Consider the following 12,940-nt stretch of genomic DNA (forward strand, 5'->3'; position numbering starts at 1 on the left):
GGATAGAACTGGTACGCTCATGTGTCTGGCCGAGTTACTAAATATTCGGCCGAATTGGTCCGAACCGGTAGGAACCCACCTCTGGTGGTATCCAAATCCAGGATCAATAATGCCATAAATCCAGAACTCTCTTTTTAGTAATACTAATTGACATTTATATTTATTTATTTGTATCTTACCTTTATTATTTTTACAAATAACTCGAGGGGCAAACATATCCAATACACCTCCCTCTTCCTATTCCCCCCACAACAACATTGTGAGGCGGATTGGGCTGAGAGAGACTGACTGGCCTAAAATAACCCAGCTGGTTTTCATGGTTAAAGCAAGACTTGAACTTATGGTTTGTTTGTTTAATTGGATTTATATGCCGCCCTTCTCCAAAAGGACTCAGGGCGGGGTACAACATTAAAAAAAAACACACATCCCAAAAGTTAAAAAAAATTAAATACATATCCAAAAAAACAAACCGAATGTAAAAGACAATACATTTAAAATAAGTTAAAATTAACAGGCCAGGCCGGGTTGCTGGAAAAGCCAACTTTTTAGGGCGCGTCGGAAAGACCGGAGGTCAGGGATTATGCGACGCTCCGGGGGCAGCTCATTCCAGAGGGAAGACGCTCCCACAGAGAAGGCTGTCCCCCTGGGGGTCACCAGCCGACACTGTTTGGCCGACGGCACCCAGAGGTCCTTCACTTTCTAGCCGGGTGCCTTAACCACTAGATCAAACTGGCTCTTTCTCTGATATTAGGTTGATAATGTTTATATTTTATTGATATTTGCCTTAGAAGTAACCTTTATAAAAGTGCAGTGTTAATATTCTTGTGGCATTTTGGTTTGCTAGTTCTAATAACTTGGCTAAATTTCAACCTCAGTTAAATTTAAATTTCCCCCAGATTCAGTTGAAGATGTTATTCTCCATTTCCTCTTGTGGCACAACTTTGACATTATTTTGAAATTTTTCATTTGTGTGTGAATCTCAATTACCTTGTTATATTTGAACCTGTCCTGTAAGATGGAGAGGAAGGGGAAATGTCTTGAAAGAACAGTCAATTCTTTATATCTGCATACAGATGGGAAGTTGAACAACTAGCCTTGTGGTGTGGCTGGAACAATCTTGAACTGAACACACTCAAGACTGTAGAAATGATAGTAAATTTTAGGAGAAGCTCTCTTATTCTACCACCTCTTACAATACTATACAACAGAATATCAACAGTAGAGATTCAAGATTCTAGGTTCTATAATATCTCAAGACTTAAAATGGACACCTAACCTCAAAAATGTCGTCAAAAAAGCACAACAAAGAATGTTCCTTCTGCGCCAACTCAGAAAGCTCAGACTGCCCAAAGAGCTGCTGATACAGTTCTACAAAGGAATTATTGAGTCTGTTATTTCTATAACTGTCTGGTTTGGCACTGTAAACAAACAAGACAGGCATAAACTTCAACTGTTAGTTAGAACTGCAGAGAAAACGATTGCTATCAGCCTGCCTTCTATTGAGGACCTGTATGCTGCACGAGCCACAAAGAGGTCTGTGAAAATATTTATAGATCAGTAGTGGGCTGCTCCCGATTCGGCCCGGATTGGGAGAACTGGTAGTGGTGGCGGCGGGAGACTCTACCCACCTTCCCGGATGCTTCTGTGCATGTGTAGAAGTGCTGCATGAGTGCATGCATGCACAAGCAAACCGGTAGTAAACAAAATTGAAAACCACTGCTATAGACCCCTCACATCCCGGACATAAACTGTTTCAACTTCTTGTCTCAAGATGACACTATAGGACATTGCACGCCAAAACAACTAGACACAAGGACAGTTTTTCCCATGCCATCACTCTGCTAAACAAGTAACTCCCACAACACTGGCAAACTATCTAGTAGGGCTGCATTACTATTATCCTTCTCATCTTTCCTATTACCTATTTCTTTATTTTCTTGTGACTATAACTTTGTTGCTTGTACCTTATGATTTATATTAATTGTTTTATTTAGTATCCTAGTATGATTTATTTTGATTTATGACTATCACCAAGTGGTGTATCTTATAATAATTTAAAGATAATTTATGATGAATGCATTTTATGATTATTATGATCATGATTTATCACTTGTTGCTTGTATGTACACATACACTGCTCGTATGTTCACTTGTTGTACACTGCATCAGAGACAAATTCCTTATGTGTCCAATCACAATTGGCCAATAAAGAATTCTATTCTATTCTATTCTATTCTATTCTATTCTATTCTGTTCTGTTTTGTTCTGTTCTGTTCCATACCCTTCCATTCTATTCTGTAAACTTTCTTCAAAATCATGTTTTGAATATTCTTCAAAAATTGGTACTACTTCTGCATTATTGACAGACATATAGACAAAATACACACCTGTAATAAATAGCATAAAATCATTCTGCTTTTGCTTTTTCATTTGTTGCAGTTAAAAGAGGATTGAGGACGAAGTTCCCTAATATTGTTTCACATGGGGATTGAAACAGGAAAAAAGAAATTGCATTAGCGTGTTTTGAACATACAAACTGAGAAAACAAATACTTGAAATTCTGAAGTATAATACATACATCTCAAGAAACACTGAGATGCCAGTATATAAATTTTAGTAGATCTGCATTTCAAATATAGTCATCTCAGTTTTTATATCCCTTCACTGCATCTTAACAATATTTATTAATTTTTAAAAAATGTATGTGCTACTCCAGTCAGATGGTTATAAGAAAAATCAGAGGATGAATGAATTCATGCATGGAATGGAAAAAAGGAGACACAGAAAAGTACCTTTCCCCCCTGGGAATCATTCAATGAAACTAAGTGGTGCTATACTTAGATTGGACAAAATTGAATACTAATTCACACAAACAACAATGGGATTCAGTTCCTTAAAAGACAGTAATGACTGATAACTTAAATGGCTTAAAAATGAGACTTGGCAAACCATGCTGAATAAAACTAAAGATACCTAGTTATGACAGCTGTATATTACTTCAGTATGAGAAGCAGTACACTGCTGAATGCTTGTTGCTAAGGGAACAATAGGTAAAGAGGCTCTTGTCATATCTTGCTTGCGGCTTTCTCATGCAATTTGGGTATCTGTTATTTGATAGTATATAAAACCCCAATATTTTATTTATTATCTTTGCATCTTAAATCTTTGCATCATAAAGGCTTTGCCATATGAATAAAGTGTGTTGTTTTAAAAAAACAACACAAACTAAGCACCATTTTAATACTGTAAGTTTTAGAATGGTATTTAAATATTAAACTTACCTGTTTAGGTCAGCCCAAATCTAATGGCCCCAAGGAAAAAGCTGGAAAATCACACTTCCTCTGATGTTGCAGCTTTGACCAAAGAGAGGAAGAAAATAATAATCAGTTGTGGAAAGATTAAACCTGAAAGGAAGAAGAGCCAATAGTATAATGGACCTCTTAAATGGAAAAAGGTTGGGAGACTGTTGAAACATGGGTTTTTTAGAAATGCATGTTTTCATTTCCAGGATCACAGAAATCTATTACATGATGGAATTGCATGAATGAATGAACTGCCATACATTAATCCAATACAAAATATGCATTGTATCAAAAGTTGGATCTCATAGACATTCATCATAGCTTTTGCATTAAATGTTGAGTTTGGTTGCTATTTTCTTCTAAACATTTCCTTAATCATTTGATGCATGCCAAATGATTCTTAATTAACGTGTTCTCCAAAAAAATTATGATTGGCCTGTAGGGCCTGATTTTTGGTACCCCCTGTACATTTTAAGACTTGAACTTACACCTGAAAATATTTTGTCTATGATAATTTGATTGTTTTTTTTTTTTACAATGAATCAATTCATAATTTTGATTAGATCTTTTTTCGGTTTCATATCTGATCATTATCAAAAGCCATATATGAGTTTATGGTTGCACTACTCTTTTCCTGTTTCCTGCCAGCCTAATTCATGGCTGCTATAATCTAGCATTCTATTTTACAAAATACTTCGAAGTAGTGTATTAATATTATTTATACATTGTTAATAAGCATTGCGCAACCAGGTAAAATACCATTAAAATCCTCAGGGGATGAAAATCTAAAAGAAAATAAAAAACCAATAGCATGAAAGTATGGAAAAGAACATGTGCAGAGTGTATGATGGTTAATTGACTCTCATACTATGTTTTCCCTGCTATTTTGCCACCTCGTGGTATATCCGGGTTTGTCTCCCTGTGTGCGTGCGTATGCGTGTTCTTGAGAAGGATAAGCATAGCATTTGGGGACTGATGCCAAAAGTATATATTCTCAGTATTCCCAAGGCCACCCCAGCTGCCTACCAAAAACAAATGGGCTTCTATATAGAGCAGCAACGCTATAGGAAGATGATGGAAACTAAGACATCATTTCATACTGTGAGAAGAATGTAATGATAAACGATTCCAATATTTTACCAAGAAAATCATATGGATAAACAGTGACTGATGATATAGTGCTGGGTGATGAGCTTCTCAGGTCAGAGCACTCAAAACTCTACTGAGGAAGAGCTGAGAATCGCTAATGGTGCAGTGAGTTGTTAGATTAAAGCCTGTGGGGCATCTAGTTACTGATGCTGTGAATAGTGGAAAATAAAATCCAAAACTGCAAAGACAGAATTATAACGGGAACATGAATGTAAGAAGCATTTATGTGGAAAAGCTCAATATAGTGAAAAATTCAATGAATTGATTACCGGTACTTGCAATCACAGCTGAGGCCAGGATTTCGGTTGCTAAGCAAGGCAGTTGGTTAAGTGAGCCATGTCTGAATTACAACTTTTTATTTTTGCCACAATTCAGTGATACACTGAAGTTGTTAAGTGAATCATGTGGCCACCCATCAAATCTGGCTTCCCCAATTGATTTTGCTTGCCAGAAGTCAGCTGGGAGGCTCATAAATGGCGACCACATGACCCCTGGATACTGCGACCATCATAAGTACATGCCATTTGCCAAGCTCCCAAATTTTAAACCAGTGACTGTGTGGATACTGTGACGTCCATCAGTGCGAGGACTGGTCATCACTTTCTTTCAGTGTTGTTGTAACTTTAAACAATCACCAAATTAATGACTATAAATTGAGGGCTACCTGCATATTCTCAACATCTCAGCCAAATTGTAATGGATTGGAACGGGACATTTTCAGTCAGTTAATCATATTGTCTACTGTTCAGGAGATGAGAAATGAAGAAAGAATGGTATTAGTGTCATGGTCAGGAAGGTTACAGCAAATACAATATTATGCATAGTACAATGCACTTAATGATCAAACAGTATCCGTTAGCCTGCACAGACAACTCTTTGACAGTTATCTCAAAGGGTTGTCTGCGCTATCCCTGATAAGTAGCTAAGCAAGTTTTATAGCCAATTTCATGACAGCAGGATGTGCTTTGTGTTGTTGGAGATTGGAATAGCAAAACTGGGAATACAGGTAGTCCTCAATTTACAACAGTTTGCCTATTGACCATCCCAAGTTACAACGGCAGTGCAAAAAAGTGCTTTATGACCATCTTTCACAGTTACGACCTTTCCAGCATTTCCATGATCATGTGATCACAATCCAGATGTTTGGCAACTGGTTCATATTTATGATAGTTGATGTGTCCCAGGGTCATGTGCTCCCCTTTCACGACCTTCTGACAAGCAAAGTCAACGTGGAAGCCAGATTCACTTAACAACCAGGTGACTAACTTATCAACTGCAGTGATTCACTTAACAACTGAGGCAAGAAAGGTCATAAAATAGGGCCAATTGGTCTCCATTGTGGTTGTACGTTGATGATAATCTGTAGTAAGAGGAAAACAGGTTAGGCCATATGACCTAGAAAACAGAAATTAAACAGGAGAATGAATTAATAATTTCTACCAATCCAATGATTTATTAATTGCGAATACAGTTTTCTAACAACTAAAATAACGGACACCATCAGTTGAAGTATACAGAAAACAAATTGATTATTTTATTGGTAAAGGGGTTGGAAGAGCTCCGTTGTAAGAGCAAAGACATGGCCAGGGATGATTGTGGAGCAGATCACCAATTGTTGTGTGCTGGTTCTAAGTTATGCTAAGCAGAAGAAAGCCAACTAGTTTGCATGATATGATCTTATGTATATATGTTCCATTTTCGAGGAAAATATCAGAATCCCTTGAAGTCCTGAACCTAATGGATAGGGAACAAGAGAACTGTGAAATGAGCTTAAAGTAGCTGGTAAAGATGAACGTGAAAAGTGGTTGTCAAAGGTAATAAAACGGAAGAAAGCAAAACTAAATGTCAGAAGAAAGCATGAACACCGCCAAGAAGAGTAGAGAAGTCAAAGCGTATGCAAACCCAAGAACTTGGGACAGAATGTAAAAATAAAATTTCAGAAAACTGTTCTGAAATAGTCAAGGAGCAATACTATATCACATTTGCAAAGGCATCAAAGATGGAAACAGCCATTGAAAAAACAAAGGAAATCTTCTAAATTTCCAGTCTCTTAATGGTATGCTAAAGGAAGTCAATGGCAGATAATAACTAAGGTAAAGAAGTTCAAATAAAGATAGGAGTACATTGAAATTTTATACAGTAGAGATCTTAACATCCAAGATGTCTTAAAGCAAGAGTCCCCAACTCCTGGGTCCACTACTGTGTCCACTATCAGGCCATGGCCTATTTGGAATTGGGCCACACGTGGCTGGCTGGCACGCAACTCAACTTGGGCAAGTGGCGGTCCGCTGGGCAATAACATGCCTGTGCGCTGGCCTGCCATTTGTGTGCCCCAGTTCCCCCCCCCCAGCAGTCTGGCTGCCAAGCCGCAAAGATTGGGGACCACTGTCTTAAAAGATATTCCCTACTTACAACTACTAGAAGATAAAATGAGATTGGAACTTTGGTTATTCTGAAGTCAGAAGGCTATACGAATTGATGAAATATCTATAGAAACATGGCAAGCAAAAGGAAAATAGTCAGTAAAGGTTCTAACCAAACTATGCCAGCAGATCTGGAGAATTACACAGTGGTCAACAGATTTGTGAGAGGTCAATCTACACATCATTTTTAAAGAAAGAAGATTTAACAGAGTGTTCAAACTATTATAAAAGATCCTTAATTTCACATTGTAACAAAAAAAAATGCTTAAGATTGTCTAATGCAAATCAGAACACTATGGGGAAAGGGGAGATGCCATATATTCAAGCCCGTTTTAAAAATTGCCAAGGAACAAGACACATTATTGCTGATACATGCTGAATAATTGAGAAGGACAAAGAATACCAAAAGAAGTCAATGTGCGTTTCATTAACAACAGAAAAGCCTTTGATTGTGTCAACCATGTCAAACTGGAATGTGCTTAAGAAAAGGAAATCCCAGAACATCGTTGTTCTCACCCACATACAGGACAAGAAGCCACAGTGAATAGCAAAAAAGACTGTCTGCAGTCAGGAAAGAAGTGAAGCAAGGCTGTATTTCCTTCTTTCTGTCCTTCCTTCCTTCCTTCCTTCCTTCCTTCCTTCCTTCCTTCCTTCCTTCCTTCCTTCCTGCCTGCCTGCCTGCCTGCCTGCCTGCCTGCCTGCCTGCCTGCCTGCCTGCCTGCCTGCCTGCCTGCCTTCCTACCTTCCTGCCTACCTACCTACCTACCTACCTACCTACCTACCTACCTACCTACATGTATTGAGGAAGACTAAATTGGAAGAAAATGAGAGTGGTTTCTAAACTGAAGGAAGAAATACCAATGTCCTCTGCTACCCTGATAACATTACACTGATAGCTCACTCCTTTCCTATCTTCCGTATCGGTTTTACATGCACAAATTCATTTTGTGCTACTTGAGCCTATTTCTTGATTGAGAGGACTGTTCTCAATCACTGGTGCCTTAGTCACTTTCAGTCTGGACTACTGTAATGTGCTCTACATGGGGCTGTCCTTGAAAAACGTTTGGCAGCTTCAAATGGTCTAGAAAGCTGTGGCACATGCAGTTTTGAATGCACCATGATGTGCCCATATAACTTCAATGCTGTATGTGAACTGCTCTGGTTTCCAGTAGGTTTCTGAGTGTAATTCATTGTGCTAGTTGTTATCTTTAAAGGACTAAATGGCAGGGGCAGGTTACTTGCAGGATCGCCTGTCTCCAGTAGTTTTGGTCCATCCCACCAGACCTGGCAGAGCGGGCATGATCCAGTGAAGGAATTGGGTATACCTTCTCTTTGGGGTACCTGCCCTATGAAACAGCCCCCCCTCTGAGATTTGGATGGCCCCAACCTTACTGACCTTTTAGAACTTGATTTTCCTCCTAGGTGTTGGAGCCCAGTATGTGAGCTTGTGGTTTTGTAGGAGATGACCAGGTTGTACCCAAGGGAAGGGTGAAATGCATCATCAGTCATGAGTTCCTCAATGTCCAAAAGAAATCTAAGTCAGCCCATTTGAATTCCTTCTACTCTTATCTTCCGCTAATTTCCCTTGGCCATTAGTAGTTCAGATTCTTGTAGACAACTCACAAAACTTCAATAAATCTTTATACCCATTTGAACTGTCTGGATCTCCTGATTTTCCTGGTGCTTAACAGGTTTATGCTTTAAAGATATTGCAAGGGTACCTTGACATGCTTTTTAATAGGTTGCCTTTTATTTTTTATACTACGTTTTATGCCTTTTTTGTTAGCCACCCAGAGGTATTGATTAAGATGGCTGCTATGTACATTTTAATAATAAAATAATTACAAAATAAACAGACAATGGTGGATGGCTACTACAATTAATTACTAACAGTAAAGGAACAAGCAGCAGAGAAATAGCAGCAGAGAAATGAGCAATAGGTTAGCAATGAAGGACTTGGAAAAGATGTTCAGATGCAGTGACATGTCTATATCTACAAAGATCAGAATCACGCAGTCAGTAGTTTTTCTCTGTCATCTCTGGAAGTAAAAGTGGCCTTTGAAGAATCAGGATAGAAAATTGATGAACTGTGGTTTTGGAGAAGACTCCCCAAAATACAACGTATGGCCAAAATAGTCATAGAACAAATTAATTCAGAGTTCTCATTTGAGGTACAAATGATCAGGCTCAAATTGTCATATTTAGAGATGTTATTTGAATAAGTGTATAATATGGAGAAAGATGGAAGGAAATATATAAATGGGTTTGATTCCAGTAACAATGGGTACACAATTGTAAGATTTGAAGGGCTAGTTTAGGAACTGATCATCAAAGTAGGTCTATCTCTGTGGTAATTAAATGCTGACATACCTTGACGGCATATAATCAATCAACAACCAATCTGATGGCAACAGTTCTACCCTATCAATTAGGAATACATTTTGTCAGATTCTCAAGGTCTTCTTGTTTGGAGATGTCAGTAGATATTTCATGCACTCTTTCCTTTCATGTTTGGCAAGTAGATTTGATTCGTTTGAAATAGTACAGTAGTAGCAATATCTGTTATCTTCTTGGATTTTGTTTTTATTTATTTGTCCAATTTACTGTATACAGCTACCCATTTGTTGAATGATAATTTGTCTAATGATAGCTTAATGATTTTGACAATAACTTTTGAAAGCACTGAGTGAGTTTCACACATATGTGTAACTTTAGTACCATTAACGTGATCACTGCTTGCTGATGGGATTTCTGTTGTAAAACATAACAAGGAATTTTACAAGTATCCATATATCATTGTCTTCGACTTAGAAACCATTTCTCTACATTTTTCTACCAATCTCAGGAGAAAATCCACTAAGTAGGAGAAGACAGATAGATTGTGCAGAATATTTTTATCGGGACCACTGGGAGCATATGATGTGACAGCATCCTCTCGGACAGGGGTGTCAAACTCAAGGCCCGGAGGCCAGATCTGGCCCATGGGGTGCATATCTGACCCACAGGGCCACCCTGGAAACAGTGAAGGACTGGTGCCTCTGCCAGCAAAAATGACCCACTCTGCCTCCGCCAGAGAAAATTTCTCTGGCATTGCAGGAGGTTGTTACAGCCAAAAATGGAGCCTGTTTTTGCTGGCAGAGTGCTCGGGCTGCCATAGGCGCCCCTGACACGAGTGATGGCGAGCTGGCCATGGCCACCCTGGCCACGCCTACCTTGTCCCCCCCCCCAGTCAAGTACAACACTGATGCGGCCCTCAATGAAATCAAGTTTGACACCCTTGCTCTAGGACTATTTTAATATCACAGCACTATATCAGTACTGATGTTACTGCATGGGCAGCGATTTTTTTTAGTTCTATTTAGACTAAATGAAATACAAAACTGTATTAGGTTCCTCTCACCTACTTTATTAGTAAAGGGATTCCCTTCAGTGCAGTCAGTAATATTTCCCCCTCTGGCTCTTGATATTTATGTGGAATCTAATGGTGAATCTAGGGATGGATTATAATCAAAGAGATTATGCAAGTTGCCTTGAGCTCTTAACTTCTGGTGCAATTGAAAGAAAAGAGGTTTAGAATTTAATGGTAATCTGAGCACTTGTGATATATTATAAATCATCACAGGAGAATTAGGCCTGAGTTTAGATTTGAATAGCACTACTTTCCAATCATTTCAGGATTTCATATTAGCAAAGTAAGTAACATGGATCTATGGCCTGAGCATCAGATTACATTCCAGTTACTACTATTTTTTTTAACTGATAAAAGAAGTCTCAAAATTTACATGGTAAACCTCAATGCTATGATTTTCAGACATGGAAAACAATGATAACAATATGTACTATGAGGATTACTTAGCTGTGGCTTGGGAAGTGCTTTGCAGATGGAAAAAGCTCAAAGTTATTAAAACAAGATAAAGTGTCTGAAGGGAGGACTGTGGCATTAGTAAGGTTGCACCGATGACTTCATAGGTCTTCATCATTTCATTGTTTAGAAAAAGACGACATTTCCAAGGCATGAATCCGAATATATCGGCTATTCCATTAGCTCAAAGTCTACCAATCCTAAGTTTTGAGACTAAGGCAACCAGTACCGGTTCTTGAAAATGAAAATAAGAAACACAACTGACTCTGAAAACAGCGGATTATTTTAAAAAAATAGTATTGACAGAAGACATTTTCACTACAATTATAGATTGGGAAAGTATTAATTTGCCTGTATAATTAATACTTAAAGTTATTAGGACAATTTATAATTAAAATTATCAAAACAAGAATACTTCAAACTTTCTTGAAGTAATGCCAATTTGATCGGAGAGACATTTTGTCGCCACAAGATTCTGTCTTACCTTCTTTTTTAATTATTCTGGGGGAGGGGAAGCTGCTGGCAAGGTTTTTTTGGAAAAAAAAAAGGGAGGCAAGGCAAAAATGAATTTAATTATAATCTAGAGCTGTAACTAAAATAATTTCACAGGGATCACCAGAGGACATTAATGTCTCAACAATAGTTGGTGACTACATATTTGATTATTCTGTCCCTGATCAGAGCCTTAGTCCTCCCCCATATACTTTTATTCACAAAGTAAAGTTAAAAAGTTTTTCCTCAATGATTGTTGAAATAACTTTTGGTTATATCAGAATACCAGATATTTCTCCCTCCCGCTCTGTGTTTTGGGGATATTAATCAATGTTAGAAAATGGGCTGAGAAAAAAACTTCTTGGAAAGGAGCATGGAAACCTTGGAAAGTCTCTGTCAATCAAAATAAAAAAATGTAGAGTTGTATCGACCAATAATTTGTATCTTCATAGCAATAGCACTTAGATTTATAAACCACTTCATAGTGCCTTATAGCCCTCTCTGAGGGGTTTACAGAGTCATCATAATGCCCAACAATCTGAGTCCTCATTTTACCAACCTTGGAAGGATGGAAGGCTGAGGCAACCTTGAGCTGGTCAGGATCAAATTGCTGACTGTCAGCAGAATTAGTTGCAATATTGCATTTTAACCACTGCACCAACACGGTTCTTTCCATAAGTAATATGGCTAAAAGTGTATGCCTGTGAATGCCTAAATCTCTGTCATATATATATATATATATATATATATATATATATATATATATATATATATATATATATATATATATATATATATATATATATATATATATATATATATATATATATATATATATACATACATACATACATACATACATACATACATACATACATACATACACACACACACACACACACACACACACACACACACACACACACACACACACACACACACACACACACACACATATATATATATATATATATATATATATATATATATATAATTATTGTAACTTTTGTTTTTTGTCTCATTTCAGGGAGTGTAAGAGCTGAAGATGAGGCCCAGAGCAGAGTGCTATTCTTCAAAATTCTGGCTTATGCTGGCAGTCTTAGCAACAACAGGCGGTATGGCTTGGGCTCAAAAGAACCATCCCAGCATTGGCATTGCTGTCGTCTTGGTGGGTACCTCTGATGAAGTAGCTATTACAGATGCCCACAAGAAGGATGATTTCCATCACCTCTCTCTCATACCTCGGGTGGAACTCGTTGCCATGAATGAAACAGATCCCAAGAGCATTATCACCCGCATCTGCGATATCATGTCTGAACGGAGGGTGCAAGGTGTGGTGTTTGCTGATGATACTGACCAGGAAGCTATTGCCCAGATCCTGGACTTCATTTCTGCCCAGACCCTAACACCCATTCTAGGAATCCATGGAGGCTCTTCTATGATCATGGCAGACAAGGTAAATTATAGGTTATTGCACTGTAAATCCTAAGGGCTATCTTCCATTATGGTCCTAGATGATAGTGATGTCAAGGTTCCCATTATGGATGCCGTAGGTTGGAGTTTATATCAATTCAGCAAATATTGTTTTTTTTATTATTCATTTACCAATGCAACAATTCACAAAATTATACCATAGACAGACAGGCAGATAGAATTAGAGCAAGAGAAAATATGCTACTGATTTGAAAATTATCTAGAGACAACTTTAAAGA

At 37.9% G+C, this 12,940-nt stretch overlaps 1 protein-coding gene across 1 annotated transcript in view; it reads left to right on the top strand.

Annotated features, from left to right (window-relative positions):
• Positions 1–12,940, top strand: part of GRIN2B (glutamate ionotropic receptor NMDA type subunit 2B) — a 307,343-nt gene that overhangs the window by 54,696 nt on the left and 239,707 nt on the right. Inside the window, exon 2 of the mRNA XM_081958742.1 lies at positions 12,256–12,684. Coding sequence (XP_081814868.1) covers positions 12,274–12,684 — 411 coding nt within the window. The 5' untranslated portion in view covers positions 12,256–12,273. The remainder of the gene's footprint in view (positions 1–12,255; positions 12,685–12,940) is intronic.

Source organism: Natrix helvetica (assembly GCF_964273705.1).
Source record: "Natrix helvetica genome assembly, chromosome: 6".
NCBI classification, from domain to species: domain Eukaryota; kingdom Metazoa; phylum Chordata; class Lepidosauria; order Squamata; family Natricidae; genus Natrix; species Natrix helvetica.